The 19,437-nt window shown below is 35.1% G+C and overlaps 1 protein-coding gene across 1 annotated transcript; it reads right to left on the minus strand.

The window, feature by feature from the left end:
- Positions 1-12,845: 12,845 nt before the first annotated feature.
- LOC131028188 (dehydration-responsive element-binding protein 2A) lies at positions 12,846-13,658 on the minus strand. The gene has a single exon (XM_057958430.2). It carries the CDS (start codon positions 13,656-13,658, stop codon positions 12,846-12,848), a length of 813 nt encoding a protein of 270 aa, XP_057814413.1.
- Between the last annotated feature and the right edge of the window lie 5,779 nt (positions 13,659-19,437).

Here is a 19,437-nt window from a genome sequence, read left to right on the forward strand (position 1 = left end):
CTATTTTTGGGGGATGCGGCGACAAAATTAGTTGAACAGTTGGAAGAATTGTTACAGGGCATGCAAAGAAAGAGTGGGAGATTTTGAATTTGAAATCTTCCAAAATCTGTGATTTCTTTGATTGAGGAAACACCTGAAGGTGATGACAGAAAATGTATAGTATTTTTGAGTTCATCCAAAGAAATTTGATCGTAAAATTTGCAAGAAGCAGATCCTATAGAAGGTGATCCAAAGTGAAGAGTAGAGTGAGAGGAAGTGCTAAAAATATTTAGCAAAGTAGAGAGTGTATGAGGTAGACCGACAGAGTGTAGAGCTGAGGGTCAGAGGACCAACAAAGTGTAGAGTCAAGGGACAGAGGACCGACATAGTGCAGAGCTGAAGGTCAGAGGACCGGTAGAGTGCAGAGCCAAAGGTGTAAGCAGAAAACCGATGTTGTGTAGAGCAGACACAACTGGTGTGGATAGAGTGTGATTCTTATTGTGATCTGATCAAGCTATCAGTAGATAATTCAACAGACCATCCTTTTGTTGCTTTCTAACCATTGCAACTTTAATTCCTTAATTGGGTGGACTTTAACAGGTCCCTTTGTAAAATCCCTTAACCGGGTGACATCTTAATTGATGTTCTTAAGTCCTTTAATCAAGCTACCTTTAACAGGGTAAAGGCACTAACAAGCCTTAAATAAAATCCCTTAATTGGGTGGCACCTAACATTGTCTTTGTAATCTCCTAACAGGGATGTCTCCTCACTGGGCATACTCCAGAAGAGTACAAATTTTGTGAGTTCCTACTCACACCGTGGTTTTCTCCCATTTGGGCTTCCATAAGATAAATCTTGGTGTCACAATATATCTTTTCATGCATGCATATTCTTCTGCAGTAATTAAGTATATTGATGAATATTAAGTAAGTGTAGATTTGAGTTAAAAGTTTTAATTGTGATAAATTGATAAAGTGTTGATTCACCCCTCCCCTTTCAGCACCGATTGGGACAGACCTATAGATACATACCCATAAGCACAAAACTCCAAGCACATCAAATCCAAACCCCAAAACATCGATAACATGTATACCTTAGATGCTGAAACATAAAACACGATAGATACAATTGGATACAATTGATATGACTAATGCCGAAACACACATAACAGATATTAGGGCAAAATGTAAATCAAGATATGCACAACTCAGGATTCCAGAGATCAGGATCTTCCTGAAATAACTCCATTAGATCATTTACACCTTGCATCGTATCTCAAACCTTTCTTCTAGCAATACCAAAACTACAATATCAAAACAACTTCCAACAATATACACCATCTGGTCGTAACTAGATAACCAGATTTGACATCAATGACAACGATGAAAATATTCACACAAGTATAAAAAATTTGTCACACATATGTGATATTTTTGGGGAGGTGTGAAATGTAATTGTACACTTATCACAACCTTACAAGGTGGCTCACATGTGTAAGACTTTTTTCTCTCCCCAAGGTTCATAAACACACTTTGGCGAGTGGGTTGAAGAGTGACAAGTCACTTCTCCAATCCACAAAACATAAACTCATAATTTCTTAAAATAGAAAGTTTATAAGAGTCATGTGTTGACCCAAGTACAAGGTGAGGAATTAAAATGACCCCTAACCCATAGGTATCCAACCCAAGGTCCCAAAAAACCATTAAAAACACATAAATTAAGTCCCTTTTTAGGCCATTAAAAATCCCACAAACATCAAAGCCAAGTTTAACAAGATCATTGGACTTTTCAAACAATAATTTCACCCTTACACTTTATTTTCAAATCAACCCAACTCATATAATTTTAAAATTAAACTAGACTCACATGAAATTTAATCACACTAGGCTTTCTTCTCTAGACATAAGACCACACCTTTAAATTAGCTTCAATAGATGAATCATTTGACAAGGGTTTAGTTGGTTCTCCCTTTTCCTCATTGGCTCTAATTTCATATATTTTTCCTTAATTACTTGCTTGGTTAGGACAACATATTGATCATGTGCTCACAAGCCTTGACTCAAGTTCAATTATTTGTAAGTTCCCATATACTTACATGATGCCTTCCATCATACATTAAATAAGTCTAACTGCACTTTTAACAATGATACATCTTAACCTCAACTTTATTCATTTAACTATGCTATCTTTATCAATTTCCTTTTCGACTTTAACCAAATCAATATTTAGTTTAAATTCAAATATATGTGACTTACCTCATATCTTACCCTTAGGTATACCTTTGGTCAAATATAGTTGTCTAAGAGTTGTTTGATTCACCCATTTTCTTTGGTCAATTGATAATCCTCTTCAATGTCTTGCCAATATCGAAAGTCCTTTTCTATCATTGGACTATCCTCATTCGATGATGATCCAATACTATATCATGCTAAACAATAAGGCTCAAGATATCAATTTAACATAAATGAACTTATCAAAAAGTTGTGAAAGCTGAAAAAGATTAGGTCCTTACACACACTATGATTACCAGTTGAAACATGAAGCATTATAAAGTCATTAGCAAATACACATAAAATTTTGAGTGCTTGCACACTAACACAAAGTGGTGCAAAGGATTTCACACTACTAAAAAGAGTCATAACTAAGTGCACACCATTTCTTGAGAATCACACTCTTGATCTATATATAAGATGAAATGATTGCCTTGGGATGGAGATCATGATCATGGTGGGTTGATTGTGATATGATTATGAATACAAAGTGGTACAAAGGATTTCACACTACTAAAAAGAGTCTTAACTAACTAGTGCACAATGTTTCTTGAGACTCACACTCTTGATTTATAGCTAAGATGAAATGATTGCCTTGGGATAGAGATCATGATCATGATGGGTTGATTGTGATATGACTTTGAATACAAAGTGGTACAAAGGATTTCACACTACTAAAAAGAGTTATATAACTAAGTGCACAATGTTTCTTAAGACTCACACTCTTGATTTATAGCTAAGATGAAATGATTGCCTTGGGATGGAGATCATGATCATGGTGGGTTGATTGTGATATGACTTTGAATTTCTATTGGCTCAACTTTAAAATTATGAATATACAAACAAATCTTAATGACAAAGACAAAGATCAAATGATAAAGACTATGATATGACTTTAAATTTATGTTTTTGATTAAGTAAAAATAGGTTTTAAGGGACCTGAAACCCGATTACATTACGAAAGATGAGCATGAAAGAGATGAAACAAAATAGCTGCAAAAGACTAGCACAAAAACCAACAGCGAAGAAAAAGACAGCAAGAAGCCAACAAGAAGTTGGCCCCAAACCCAGCATTACAAATTAATTGAAAACTTTAATAGATTCCTCAACATTCTAAACCAAGAGCATCATCGCCTTGGCCACTTCCCTCAGGTCATTGCTTTCCTGTCTCAGCTGGCTATCTTTTGTTTTGGTCTCCATCCCAGTAGTGTTCTGTCTTGTTCTACACCTGGGAATCTGGTGGGTGGAGCTAGAAGTTGGCACATCTTCAATGATTACCATATTCTTATCCTAATTTTTCCTTTCCAAATGATCCACCAAAGCATTCATGTTCTGTGATGAAACTTTAAGGACCTGGAGACTATGGTTCATGAAGCTTTTTAGAGCCTTCTCGGTGCGGGCAACCTGGGTGTTGATGTTGTCTTTATCCTCCCCAGCATGTTCTTTTAGATTTTGATAACATCCTCCGGGTGTTTCAAATCCCCTTTGATCAGGTCTTTTTCTAACCAATCCTCCATCTCGATTTCCTCCTCAGCTTCACTGATTTTCATCTCATCATTCTTTTTCCCAGAGTTTGTGTCCTTAATCAACTTATTAATCTTGGTTTCTAGATCCCTCTGTTTACTTTGCATACTAGTTATGTTGTCGACAACCCATTTCTGGAAGTTGAAGGACTCCAGAGTACAGTTACGGGCGGTATTCAAGATAGTGTTCGTAGAATCCCTACCCTGTTCAGTGCCCACAGAGTTAGGATTGTCATCCTCCTTAGAATTCAGAGCAACATTCTTACTATCCGAGCCCATAGGGTTAGAGTGAGGGTTTTCAGAGTTATCCCCTTCATCCTCTTCACCAATGTTCTCATCCTTTTCATACTCCATTTCAGTTTCAATAGCCTTACCCTTTTCCTCCTCCACATCACAGTGCACCTCCGTTTCCTCATGCTCTGTTTCAACTCTCCTTTTTTTGTGGGTAGGGGCATTAAGCTGATCCTCATCCGAATCAGAATCTTTGCAACTCTCAGAGATATAAGCATTAGTGATTAGGGGGTCATCTTTGGTAGCCCTAGCCTTGTCCTTCAGATGTTCATAAATGAGCAATATAAGCCCCTGATGGGCTATAGAATAAGAGTTAGGATTTTTAGCATAGTCAACAAGACTCTCATTCAGAAAGGATGCTAAATAAAAAGGCAGAGATATTTTAGCCCCATGACAGAAGTGGTTCAAAATTGCAAAGTGATAATTATATATTTTTGTAAATCTACCATCAACAGTGAGATACTCCATTAAAACCCTTAAAACTTTTTGCCAAAAGGGCTTTACCTGCTAGGGATTGTAGTAGGAGATGTTGTCTTTCTTCACAAGCTTGCCTTTCTCATCCTCCGATTTTGGGAAATTTTTGAATGCTTCAACTGCATACTTCCGGTCTCTATAGAATTTAGTACCATCCTTCTAAAGACCCATGACCTCTACAACCAGGTTCTCATCAATTTTCCATATCTCCCCGAACAAGGTGACTCTGTTGTTACTCCAACCTCTGGCAAAACTATGTGACACAGAATTTATGCTTCCGTGAAGCTTTTCCATATAGTCAGTAAAGCTATATCTATGAAGCCTTCTCCAAACCTTTCGTTCACTCTTCTAGTTTTCGCATCTTGGGGGCTCATTCTTGTTTAAGTTACCACCCATTTTGAGCTTCAAGTAGAGATACCCACAGCTATAATTCACAGTCCACAGATGAAACCCCAAATGCTTGTAATTTCTGGATTTACAGTGCAGAGACTCTTTCGTTGTTTTGAAACTTATGTTTATGGCCACACAAACCCAACAATTATTATTATAATCTTCCTCACACATATGATCATGGAAATGATGCCAAAAAACACTCATTAACTGACAGTTAATCCACCCCCAAAATCTGTCTTTGGAATTCGTTCCCCAAAATATAATCATGAGTTTAACTTGACCCATTGATATGATCAAAATATAATTGCTCTTTAACCTCCCTTTTACAGTGAGTTTCTCCAATATATTTAACATCATTCTCTAAATTGACCCCTTCATTAGCTAAGAGATCCGCTACCTTATTGCCTTCTCTTAGAGTATGAGTTATGCTAATACTAACATAGTTATTTAACAAATATTTAGCACTTTTAACTAAGTTAGTAATATTCCAAGAAACAGAGCTTGTACCTTTGAGGGCTTGGATGATGCTTAAGGAGACCCCTTCGAGCCAGATTTTTTGGAATTTGAATCCTTGAGCAAGCTGGAGGCTTTTTAGCATGGCCAGAGCTTCAACCACATGATTATTTTGGACCCCAAAAGGAGAAGCAAAAGCTATAATGCAGACTCCTTGAGCATTTTTGATAACTCCTCCACCACTAGACTTCCCAGGGTTGCCCTTAGCCGCCCCATAGAAATTCACCTTTATCCAATCATGATCAAGAAAGCGCCAAACAATATTATCTCTCCTATTCTTATTGTCACATCTACAGACTTTATGTATTAGGTTCCATTCAGTGAGGATATCTTTTTCTATATCATTCATATCAGTAACAAACCATTGCTTATTGTTCTTGTGAGGAATATTGATGTTCTCTTTTATAGCCTTGCATATTTTTTCAAAAACCACCTGAGAGTTACACTTAGCTTCCCTAAATATTCTGTTATTTCTTTCTTTCCAAATGCCCCAGCAAATCATGGGGAGGGTCAAGGACCAAAGGTTCTTGATAAGCTGGCATTTTGTGGGGAAATTTCGTTGCCAGATAATATCCTTGATACTCTTGTTCATAACCCAATTAACTTTCCATTTCTCCCACATTTTACACCAAATTTTCCAGGTAAAGGAGCAGTGAAAAAAGAGATGATCAAATGATTCTTCCTCTTTCTGGCATAGCTCGCATCTATTAGGGAATTTGAAACCTCTTCGGACCAAATTGTCAAGAGTAAGGGTGCTATTATGAGAAGCAATCCAAAAGAAAATATTGACTTTCGGGATCAGAATGCTGTTCCAAACTTTACTCCAAATGGGATTATTGGTCTGAGAAAAAGTGTTTTTGTAGGCTGAAGCAACCGTAAATTCACCTCTAGGATTACTTTTCAAGAGAAAAACATCATCATAGTCTTTGTTAGGGGAAAAGGACAATAGCTCCTTCTGGAGTAAGGAAAATCCAGAATGTATAACATCAAGCCTCACCCATTTATCCTCCTTCCAGTAGTCACACACCATAAGCCCAAACCTCCTTTTACATTCCTCAATAACTTGACTGTTGTCTTGATCATAAAGAGATTCATTCTTCATCCAAGGGTCCTCCCAAAACCTTATTTTGTCACCTTTTCCAAGGACCCATCCAGCTCCAGCTTTGGCCACTTTTATGGATTTGATAATACTATTCCAAATGAAGGATCCAATAGGAATGTCTTCAGAGTTAAGGACCCCCTGGATAGGTTGATTCTGAATATATTTATCAAACCATATTTGATTCCAATCTTTCTTGGTATCATAAGCTCTCCATAATTGTTTTGCTAGAAGAGCTTTGTTAAAGGTTTTTAGAGCTTTAATCCCCAACCCTCCTTTGTTCTTTGGTCTACAAACTTTGTCCCAAGCAACCAAGGATATCCTCTTTTTTTCTTCAACTCCTGACCATAAAAATCTCTTATGGATTCTTTCCAATGCTTCAGCAAATTTAGTCGGGATACCAAATAAGTTGAGGGCATAAACAGGGAGGTTTTGGAGTATCGCTTGAAGGAGTTGCAATTTCCCAGCCTGAGATAAAATAGAACCTTTCCACCTAGCTAGTTTTTTGGTTGAATTTATCAATAATCATATTCCAAAAGGAGTTTGGGGGAGTTAAACCCAAGGGAAAACCCAGATAGGTGGAAGGGAGCATGTCCACCTTGCAACCAATAAATTTAGCAATTTTCTGTTGTCTTATGACCAGATTATTCATGAAATATATAGCCGATTTGTCCCAATTGACTTGTTGACTAGTAGCCAAAGCATAGGAATTAAGAGCAGTTTTGAAGGCCTCAGCCTCCCTAACAGAAGAATATCCCATGAGGATAGTATCATCAACAAACTGTTGATGAGAGCAAAAAACATTGGCAGAGGAAGGTTGAAGACCTTTGATGGTTTTACTCAATTTCAGATTGTGAATCAATCTGCTCATGCTCTCAGCCAAAATGGTGAAGAGAAGAGGAGATATGGGATCTCCTTGTTTGAAACCCCTTGACGTTTTAAAGAATTTAGTAGGAGATCCATTAATCAAAATAGAGAACATAGGAGTGGTGATCAGCTCTCTGATAATTTTGGTTATCTTTTCATCAAATCCAAAAGCCTCCATGATTCTGAAAAGAACATGCCACTCCACTCTATCATAAGCCTTCGCTAGATCCAACTTTATCAAGAAGCCTTCTTTTTTAGCAGAATTGAGGGAATGAATGTTCTCATGCACAAGAATGATAGAGTCCAAAATCTGCCTACCAGGAACAAAACCTTTTTGCTCCTCAGAGATGATGAAGGGGAGAACAACCAAAATTATAGTGGTCAAAACTTTGGATATGATCTTATAGAAAGAGTTACATAGACTTATTGGCCTAAATTTTTCCATAGAATCCGCCCCAACAACTTTATGGATTAGGGCAATAAACGTGGAGTTGAGTTCCTTAAGGATTCTTCTAGATCCAAAAAATTCTTTGACCGCATTAACCGTGTCTTCTCCCACAATATGCTAGAATTCCTGGAAGAAAAACATAGGGAAACCATCAAGACTCGGAGCTTTATCCCCTTGAAATGAAAAGATAGATTTTTTAATTTCTCCAGTAGATGGGATAGCAGATAGGGCCTTATTCTGAATAGGATTAATGATCTTAGGAATGATATTAACCAAATTGTGTTGGTGGGTATGATCAATGTCCTTGTTACTAGTGAGGAGCTGATTGAAGAACCTGACAGCTTCATCCCTAATTTCCTCCTTATTAAGAAGAGTTTTGTCCTCTACAATAAGTCTTGAAATTCTATTCGTTTCTTTATGTTTTAAAGATGTCATGTGGAAAAATTTAGTGTTTCTATCCCTAGCCTCCAGCCAGATTGCCCTGGATCTCTGCCTCCAATAGATTTCTTCCCTAGAAATAATGTTGTGGATTTTGACTAGAACATCATCTTCCATGGCTTTGGAATACTTTTTATAGCCATCTTTCTGTATTGAATTTTTGATCTGATCTAGCTCCTCCTTTAACTTTTTCTTTGAATCAAAAATATCACCAAAGACCACCTTGTTCCATATCTTAATGTTGACTTTGATATTTTTAAGTTTTTTGGCAACTTTATGCATGGCAATTCTATTTACATCAATATTCTACTAGTTAGCAATAGATTTTTCAAGATTAGGGTGGGAATTCCACTTCTTTTCGAACCGAAAAGGGAAGCTTTGATTATTCTTAAAATTCTCAGCAACAAAAGAGATGGTATAATGGTCTGAACCAATTCTATTAATAACAGAAAGGGAGCATCTATGAGAAAGAATCCAATCATTAGTGACAAGGGATCTATCAAGTCTTACCTGAATGAGATCTTCACCATCCCTTCGATTAGACCATGTGTAGGATGCCCCATTGAGATCCATATCAATGAGAGAATTGATATTAATTAAGTCCATCAAGTCAGATCTGCTATTTGGTTGAGCATGAATACCCCCATATTTATCAATGTCTTGCAGAGGAGTATTGAAATCTCCCATCACAACCCAGCTGTTCAAAGGGAAAGATTTTCTTTTTTGCTAAATTTTATCCCAGAATTTGCTTCTAGCAGATTTGGAGTTAGGGGCATAGATATTAGTAATAACACATTCCTTTCCATCAAAGATGCTTTTAGCTTTCAGGGATAAAATATTGCCATCTACATCAATCTCCAGAGATGGTTTTCTTGTTCCAGAAAATTGCTACCCCTCCAGATGCTCCATTCGAGCTACTACCACAAACTCCTCCATTTTTAAAGAAGTTTAATTTCTCCACTTTCTCTTTACTCATTTTGGTTTCTTGTACCAAGATAATATCTGGATTTTGATCTCGAATGAGGTTCTGTAATATATCATGTTTATTGAGACCATTTAGGCTTCTGATATTCTAAGATATTACCTTCATTTGGAAGCCTGAGGGCAGGATTCCTTTATAGTTCGCTGCCTTCCATCAGCTATGTTTTGCTTGCTCTCCTGGTCCCTATGCCATTTCATAGTTTTACATCCCGGTGGGGATCTTGAAGCACCAAAATCAGCCTTGGACCTGGTTCTGGTTTTCACCCCATTAAGGCCTCCTACCTTCTTAGTTTTTATTTTCTTTCCATTTCTTGTTATGTTTTCTTCTTGTTCCGCTCTAGGCTCATCTTGCATATTACTCCATAGTTCTCCTCTTTTCTGGGATGATGTAGGCATATCAACTCCAATATTCTAGAATAACGCATTTAAATTTACCTGAGGCGATCCAAACTTGTTGCTCCTTCCAAGTTTAATTTCATCTTCTTCAAATTCATCTAGGCACTGTTCATCTTTTTATATAGAATCTTGAAAGACCTCATGATGAGAGTTAGTGATATTCTCAATCTCACCATCTTCAAGTGTCTCTTCATTGATTTCATTCTCCTTCTCCTGTGTCTGTAGAGACTCAAAGGTATTGACTGTTTTGATCTCAAACTCCCTGATTTCATTCTTTTTATTCTCCTTCATAGGGGGATTCTTAGGAAGGTCAATTCTATCTCCTTCTGATGGTTCTAATATATTGACAGAGCTTCCGCTTTTTCCTTCTAACTTGTTACCTTCTTTGTTATTATTCTTTTCTTTCCAAACCTGTTTGTGGATATTGTTGTTATTAAATTTATGTTGGCTTGACTTTAAAATTACGAATATATGAACAAATCTTAATGACAAAGATCAAATGGTAGAGTTGAATGCTCAAGATATAATTCATATAAGTGAACATCATATATTTAAAAATTAAATAAATAAATTCAATTATACTACATAAAAATATATCAAAATACAAATTATATATTTATAAATTTATCCAAACTTTTCAATTTAAAGGAGCTTATTCTATATAAGAATGCTTGCTTTATCTAAATGCTTTATGTAAAAAAAAATCAATAATAATAAATTTGGAAAACAATGAAATTTCCACATTAATTTGATAAATGATAAAGACATCTCTTTTAGTAAATGAGAGAAATTTATTAGCTACTGGACACCAGTGGTAAACCAAAATAGTCTTATAATTGCCATCCATAAAATGTGGGAACATGTATAAGATTATATTTTCTTAGTTATATAATATATCTAATTCTTACTATGTATCAGAAAAAAAAAGAAAGAAAATGACTTCTATTTATATATAGACTTCGACTTTGAACTGGAGGGCTGTCTGCATATCCCGTTAAAAACCATAGGTAGATGCCCTGAGAAAAGTAATTTTAAATATTCTACTAAACTTAATTTGTAATCCAAGTATGAGCAACCATTAGAGTGATTTCCCAGTCAAATAGAACTGTATATAGAATGCCATAAAATATTGCCATCTACATCAATCATTTCTCTAGAGATGGTTTTCTTGTTCCAGAAAATTGCTACCCCTCCAGATGCTCCATTTGAGCTACTGCCACAAACTCCTCCATTTTGAAAGAAGTTTAATTTCTCCACTTTCTCTTTACTCATTTTGGTTTTCTGTACCAGGATAATATCTAGATTTTGATCTCGAATGGGGTTCCGTAATATATCCTGTTTATTGAGACCATTTAGGCCTCTGATATTCCAAGATATTACCTTCATTTGGAAGCCTGAGGGTAGGATTCCTTTATAGTTCGCTACCTTCCATCAGCTATGTTTTTCTTGCTCTCCTAGTCCCTATGCCATTTCATAGTTTTACATCCCGATGGGGATCTTGAAGCACCAAAATCAGCCTTGAACCTGGTTTTGGTTTTCACCCCATTAAGGTCTCCTACCTTCTTAGTTTTTATTTTCTTTCCATTTCCTGTTCTGTTTTCTTTTTGTTTCGCTCTAGGCTCATCTTGCATATTACTCCATAGTTCTCCTCTTTTATGGGATGATGTAGGCGTATCAACTCCAATATTCTGGAATAACGTATTTAAATTTACCTAAGGTGATCCAAACTTGTTGCTCCTTCCAAGTTTAATTTCATGTTCTTCAAATTCATCTAGGCACTGTTCATCTTTTTTTGATATAGAATCTTGAAAGACCTCATGATGAGAGTCAGTGATATTCTCAATCTCACCATCTTCAAGTGTCTCTTTATTGATTTCATTCTCCTTCTCCTGTGTCTGTAGAGCCTCAAAGGTATTGACTGTTTTGATCTCAAACTCCTTGATTGTGTCTCTTTATTGATTTCATTCTCCTTCTCCTGTGTCTGTAGAGACTCAAAGGTATTGACTGTTTTGATCTCAAACTCCTTGATTTCATTCTTTTTATTCTCCTTCATAGGGAGATTCTTAGGAAGGTCAATTCTATCTCCTTCTGATGGTTCTAATATATTGACAGAGCTTCCGCTTTTTCCTTCTTCTTTGTTATTATTCTTTTCTTTCCAAACCTGTTTGTGGATATTGTTGTTGACTTTAAAATTACGAATATATAAACAAATCTTAATGACAAAGATCAAATGGTAGAGTTGAATGCTCAAGATATAATTCATATAAATGAACATCATATATTTAAAAATTAAATAAATAAATTCAATTATACTACATAAAAATATATCAAAATACAAATTATATATTTATAAATTTATTAAAGGAGCTTATTCTATATAAGAATGCTTGCTTTATCTAAATGCTTTATGTAAAAAAAAATTTAAAAATGAATAGTCTATAATATATCTTCACTATAATCTAAACTGAGAAAAAAGGTCTTAGAAGCATATAAATAATAATAAATTTGGAAAACAATGAAATTTCCACATTAATTTGATAAATGATAAAGACATCTCTTTTAGTAAATGAGAGAAATTTATTAGCTACTGGACACCAGTAGTAAACCAAAATAGTCTTATAATTGCGATCCATAAAATGTGTGAACATGTATAAGAATATATTCTCTTAGATATATAATATATCTAATGCTTACTATGTATCAGAAAAAAAATAAAATAAAAAAAATGACTTCTATTTATATATAGACTTCGACTTCGAATTGGAGGGCTGTCTGCATATCCTGTTAAAAACCATAGGTAGATGCCCTGAGAAAAGTAATTTTAAATATTCTACTAAACTTCATTTGTAATCCAGGTATGAGCAACCATTAGAGTGAGTTCCCAGTCAAATAGAACTGTATTTAGAATGTCATAAACATAGATATACACATTATGAACATTTAAATATACACCATGTTTCTTACAGGTATACACTCTATGTAATATGCTATGAATAGTATCGGAATGGGATTGGATGCAAAAATAGATGGTCATACCTAGAAACCAATAAACTATACACCAAGTTTCTTAGTGTAAAGAATATGCTATGAATAGTATCAGAATGGGGGAATTGGTTCCAAATATAGATATTCCTACCCATAAAGCAATAGAAGTAAGCACTTTCTTTATACATTTATGATGGGAAGGTCCTGGAGTTTGTATTTGTATGTTTATTTGCATATTTATAGGTGTCCTCCATGAATGGTTGATCTAAAGCACTGAAGATATCATTCTGAGAGCTTGCAGATGGAGGTGACTGCATTTGAAACATTATGTCTGAACTGTTATCATCCAAAGGAAGAAGGTCAAGACACGAAGGCCACTCCACACTACTGCTACTGAACTTTAACTGCTCTGAATACTCCAACAAAGAAGATTGTTCATGAGAATTGAATCTGTTATTTTCCAGGTCTGAGTTGTCAACAAAACTTGTACCTGAATAATTCAGCAATTCAGAGTCATTCACACCATGATGAATCTTTTGAATACAGGAGATGTTCTTAATGGAGGAGAGATCTTGGTAAGCAACTATATGGGGCAAATCCTTGAATTCATCACCAAAACCCATATCAGAGTCATTTGAAGGAGAGGTTACAGCTGGTGGAGTAAAGTAGTGTTCATCATCTCTTTCTTTTTCATCATGGGGTTGAATATGAGAAGCAGGAGGCAGGTTAAGAACAGCTTGGGAACCATAGATTGTTGTGGCGGCATGGTCATATGCAATAGCAGCTTCATGTGCAGTATCAAAGGTGCCAAGCCAGAGGCGACTTCCTTTCTTTGGCTCCCTTATTTCTGATACCCATTTCCCCCATGTCCTCTGTCTGACGCCTCTGTAATTGCAGAGGGCATTCTCTGGCCCTCCTTTGCCTTTCATGCATCCCTTCTTCGATCCTCTTCGACCCCTCCTTTTCTTCACTGCTTCTTCTTTCTTGGGACTCAAACCCATCTCACCAATCCTTAAAGAAAAGTATGTTGGGACTCAAACCCATCTCACCAATTCTTAAAAGAAAGGAAAGTTTTTCATCAAGTCTGAGAAAGGTGGTGATAAATAGAGAGGAATGGAAGGAAAAGCATCAGGTGGCTGCATAGGAAGTGGGAGGAGGTAGGTCTGCCATTCGTGAAACACCCGTCCAGTTTGCTTCAATCTCTTTCTCTTTAAGCATTCCCACGCGTCGTGTCTTTCTATCTGGAATCTGCTACGTGCATGCAAAACCAGGATGAAATAGTTAGTAATGAAGTCAAGGTTTTACAGTTGTTGTGAAACAGACCAGTCGTATAAGAATTGGCTGCCATTCGTGTGCCTGACGTGGTGAGTTGCTCGCCGTCCAAACGATTTATGCCCTGGAATGGAGATCACTAGAATTAAGATCCCTTCATATGAGGTGGGAGCTCAAATTTTCCTGACAATGGTGGATGTTTACATGCTACTACTTTACAGATCATTGGCCCTTTTTATTTTGGTAAACTACATGAATTAACATATAAATCACATCACTTATTTATACTAGTAAAAAATGGGGGGATACAAAATCATACAGAACTGAATTCAGAACTAAAAACCTACAACATTATTAGTAATTTTATATTGGGTTTAATATTAATTTTATATTTCATTTGTAAAAAAAAGACAGTATTTGTCTTTTTATTGATTTAAATTAGTCTTTCATTGTTAAATGTTAGATTATCATTGCAAACCTCAAGACAATATGAGCTGCCACTTTGTTTTTGAAATGGGGATGCAACTTCAGTAGCATAATGATCCGAATTATAGATTCAGATGACAACATCTGAGTGAGAACCTGCGGTATTGTGGATTTGTTTACACAAACAAGGTAAACCCAGAATTGAAGCAAACCAAAAAGTAATCCATTCAATTCGAAAATCCAACATATAACAGTTCATGAGATTCCAAGGGTCACCAAAACCCCTTGAGAATCAAAACTCAACAGTCATATTTGTTTATTACATAATAAAATTCAAAACTACAAAATTTAAAAAAAAAATCTATATCAAATTTTGTCCTAACTTTGACTAGACATAACTTTCTACTCAGGACTCGAAATTGCGAGCCGTTTAATTCGTTGGAAATGTCTCCAAGAGTTGAAGACGAAGTTCTAAAGAACTATCTATGGCAACGTTTTAGAGGATGGACCAAAGTTTCAAGGGCTGAAAATGCCCCGAAGGCCTTCAAAATGCCCAATTACTAACATGTAGAAAAAACTAAAAAATATTTTTTCAATATTTCAAATTTGTTTCTGATCACATAATAATGATAAAATGATAAGTGACTGATTTGAGAAAACATACTTGTTTGGTGTATGATCGAATGATTGAAATGATGAAGAGATTGTATTTATAGATTTGGGAAATGAGGATAAGACCAGCCACTTGAGTTAACTAGAATTGCAAATTAGAAATTTGCCAATTTGAAACCAAGAAAAGATAATAATGGATTATTTATTTAATTGATGAATGATTGTACACATAAATTTATATTTAAAAGACTGAGTTAACTAATGAGATGAAAAGAAATTTATAAAAAAGGAGATCAAGTTGATTAAGGGATGAAAATTAAATTTCCTAATATAGATTGAAGAGATGTAAATATAAATTATGAGTGAATAATTAGTTCAAAATCAATTAAATAATTAAATATTATTTAATTAAATGGATAATGGATAATTAGAAAATGAAAATGATTATTAAGTAATAAGGTGATAAATGATAAATGATAAATGGTAAATTAATGATGATTAATAAATACTAGAATAAATGGATGTAACTAATGGTAGATGGATAATATGATGATAGGTAAATTATTTTAGTTGTCTACAATAGGATCGTGACCTTTGGTTAGTGGTGTCTTATCACTTGAACAATCAACTACAAATAAGGATGCAAGATTGTTGAAGAAGAGATAGAGTTGAGGGGGACACAAATTCAATACAAGATCTCAACCTCTCATGTAATGTTATAGTATTGCCTCAAAGCATGCATGCATCTATTGTGACATGTATACTTATTATTGAACTTTTCTACACATGACTTGTCATATTAGAGCATTTCTTATTAAACTAATTTGTGACTTCTCATATCTCTTCTCATTTTTTAATTTGTTTTTGTGCTTTTTAGGCTATATAAATCTCTTCATTTCACCCTCTATCCATGGCTACATTATTTATTATTAGAGATCAATTCTATCTAGGTTGGTAATAGGATTGGAGCTAGCCCCATGGAAGAAGATTGTGGATTGTGGCTCTATAGGTTAGTGATTAGTGAAAACAACTAAGACAAGAAAACCCAGTAGAAATAAGAAAGGATAAAATGAGAATGAGGAACATCAAAAGTTGTGACATTATGTTGGATTTGTTGGCATTTAAAAATATATTCAATCAAGGTTGGAATAACATAATCACTTCCTCTTGAGATTTCCACAACAACTTGATGTTCTCTAGCCATTGGTCTTGGCATAGGCTGCCACATGTTCAACACTATGCCTATGTACTCATAACCTCTGGCTCTAATACCAATTGATGCAAGAAAAAATGAATCACTCCTACTCTCAGACACTTAAAAACAAAACACATAACATAAAATTTGCAAAGTCTCTTTGAACATCAAATTGCAACAAAGAAATACAAATTTCATTACAACAAATCTACAATAACAAAATTACAATCTTGGCCTCTCGATGGCATTTCTATTTGCACTATGACAAGTTTACTCTCCTCTCTTCCAATTTACTTCCTCTGCACATTCACACCTCTTTCAGATTGCTACCCACATACAAACGTAGCCCCACATTCTCGATGCCTCTTCTCTTGGCCAATACCATCACTTTTTCTTTCTTGACCAAATTATTTTCCTTTAAACCCCCTACCTTTCTTAGTTGATGCCTCTTTCAAGTATATCATATAATCTGCTATTAATTCATATTTCTAATATCTTTTTACATTCTTGGGTGGATACTACTACAATTGTCCTTTCCCCCAATCTTCTCTTATTTTCCCATTCACTTCCCTTCTATTTTGATGCCCATTCACCATTTTGGTTTGGGAAGTTATATCAACAAGCTCATAAAGTCTTTCTAATAAATAGATTTTGTAACAAGTTTGGTCACCAGGCTATTAGTTGTAGAAGTAGGATGAGGAGTAATTACATGAGTAACAACAATGCTATGACCTCCCATTCCTTCATAAGAAATGGTACCTCCTATTACAATTGTAATAAACCAGGTGTAGAGGGGAAAATTTGATTTGGCAATTTGCAACATAGAAGGGAGAAATCACCAAATCATTTTTTCTTGAAAACCCTTTACATTCAAAAGAGGGAAGGGAATCCACTAGATTTAGTCACAAATTAGATTAAGGTTTGAATACTAAATGGATTGATTAATTGTTATGGGGTTTTCCTCTCTTTTGTAAGTTGAAATGCTAATTTAAGGTAAAGTGCTGAAAAATGAAGGTAAAATTGAGAAAACTATGAGCTACAAATGTGGGATCGAGCTGGGCACCTGAAATTGAGCAGTATAAGTTGAGTCAGATCAGATCCTTGAAAAATTCTAAAAAGCCAGGACTAGGATGCAACACCATGGTCCTCTGAACTTTCCGCGCATCAAAAAGGGTTGATTCATCTCTATGAATGAAGCTTATTATGAGAAGTACAACTCTATACCTATTTCCTACATACAGAAAGAAAGGGAAATAGGTTGGGAATAGGGGCTTGCCTTAGGTCAAACCCTAGTTTTGGAATTAACCATGAAATTGAAATAGATGTCATTGAAATGACTGCAAGAAAAGGTTCTCCTTTTGAGAGAGATGTTGAATTATGACTGAAAATTAAATAATGATACCTCCTTGTGAAGTTTTGCTTGCCTCCACATAGGATTCAACTTTCATAAAATAGGGTGTAGATCTCCACTTCAATGCTTGATCCTTGACTTTATTGCTTCTCCAAGGCTTGAAGGAAGATTGAAAATGCTCAGCTACTCTTGATTGCTTGATATCATTTGTGTGCTCAATACTTCTTGATTTTTCATGATTTCCAAATGAGAGGGAAATCCTCTTTATATACTTGCCCGTAGGGAAATTGGCTAATTTTTTGACATGATTCGACACGAAGAGGGAATTCCCACTCAAATTTGAAATGTGAAAATGGGTTAAAAGGGGCCCAAAAATGAGGGGGACCATGGCATGGCAGGATGGTCCTATTGAGGACCAGGGCACCACGCCCTGGTCTTGCCCTATTTTGGGGCAAGGATCAAGTGCCAAATGCACACAAAATGTCAAAAAATGATGCAATGCGGAAGGGGCATGAGCATAATCAGGTCCCAAGTAGGCCAAGGGGTGCAAACTCTAAGGTAAGGACCTAATGCAATTCAAATTTCAAAGGGTGCAATTTTAGGACGTTATATTTAGCCCCCACTTTAGAGGGGGTATGAAGTCAATCATACTCTCGATAAAGTACGAAGGGTTCACATTGGAAGACTTTCACCAATTCATCGAGGTAAGATACACCAAGCCCCTAGTGGACTTTACGATCTCACAACTTCAATGATAAGGTGAAAGGGAAGATCATGAGAGAGAGAAAGAGAGAACCATGACTACAAACTAGTAAGGTTCTCTTACTATGAGTCATGAAAAGAAAAATACCAAAAATTACAAAGAAAAAGACCAAGTTCGCTAAGTAACTTTAAGTATCGAGATATGCAAGAGAGAGAATAATTGAGTGAAGTGTATTCCCCCATGTTAAAGCGATTGTGTATGCCTTATCGAGAGAAATTGCTTTAAGATAGGATACACCCAAAAAAGACAAGCACATTATTATAATAACTTAGCCCCCAAGAGAGGACAAGGATAATGATCACAAAACACAAAACACGAGGTGGTTTCGCTCAACTCTGGAGTCAATATTCTTTTATGATAAATAAGGTATATCATGTGTATATATAGGGTCAGTGCAAGAAGATGAGTTCACTTTTTGGCCAAAAAGTGGAAGTGTTTTTCCTGATTTTCAAGTTTTGTCTCATTTGAGATTAAATTTTGAAACACTTGGAGATTGAATCTTGGAAAAAGTCAGGAATGTAAAAGATATTCCTCCGAGTCTTCTTTCCAAATATATAATTTATTTTAATACCCACATAATAAAAAATAACTTTTTGAATGGAGTTCTAGAAACTATGTTTTAAAAATGCCTATTTCAGGACCATACCATGCATGTGTACGACCCACACTTTTTGACACAATTTAAATTATTTTCTCAAACCATTTTGGGAAATGATTTGTAACACACTGAAGATTGATGAGCATATTTTTTTGTATTTTTTTTTTAAATATATTTTTTTTAATTAATTTTTTAATGACCGTAATTATCTTTTTAAAAATTTGACGTGTACGGCCCACATAATTTGACGTAAACTTAACATTTTTTGATTTTTTTTTTAAATAGAAAATAATTTTGTCTAGATTGATGACATATAATTTTTTTTTCAAAATTCATTAAAATAAAAAAGTTATTAAATTAACAAAATTAGTTAATATTTCAAGTTTATGGATCCAATTTAGTATAAATTAAATGAAAAATAATTAAAGTAATCAATTTTTTTTAAATTTATATATTTAGAATCTAGACAGTATAATCTGAAATGGGTTTTAATTTCATTTAAAAAATCTCTAATTAGAGCCACATAAACTATTTCAAAAGTTCATATTTGTGCTTTCGCTCAT

This window comes from Cryptomeria japonica, chromosome 5 (genome assembly GCF_030272615.1).
Source record: "Cryptomeria japonica chromosome 5, Sugi_1.0, whole genome shotgun sequence".
Taxonomy (NCBI): Eukaryota; Viridiplantae; Streptophyta; class Pinopsida; order Cupressales; family Cupressaceae; genus Cryptomeria; species Cryptomeria japonica.

What these genes read in the sequence shown, in the direction of transcription:
- LOC131028188 (XM_057958430.2), bottom strand. Translation starts at nt 13,658, where the DNA reads ATGGGTTTGAGTCCCAAGAAAGAAGAAGCAGTGAAGAAAAGGAGGGGT.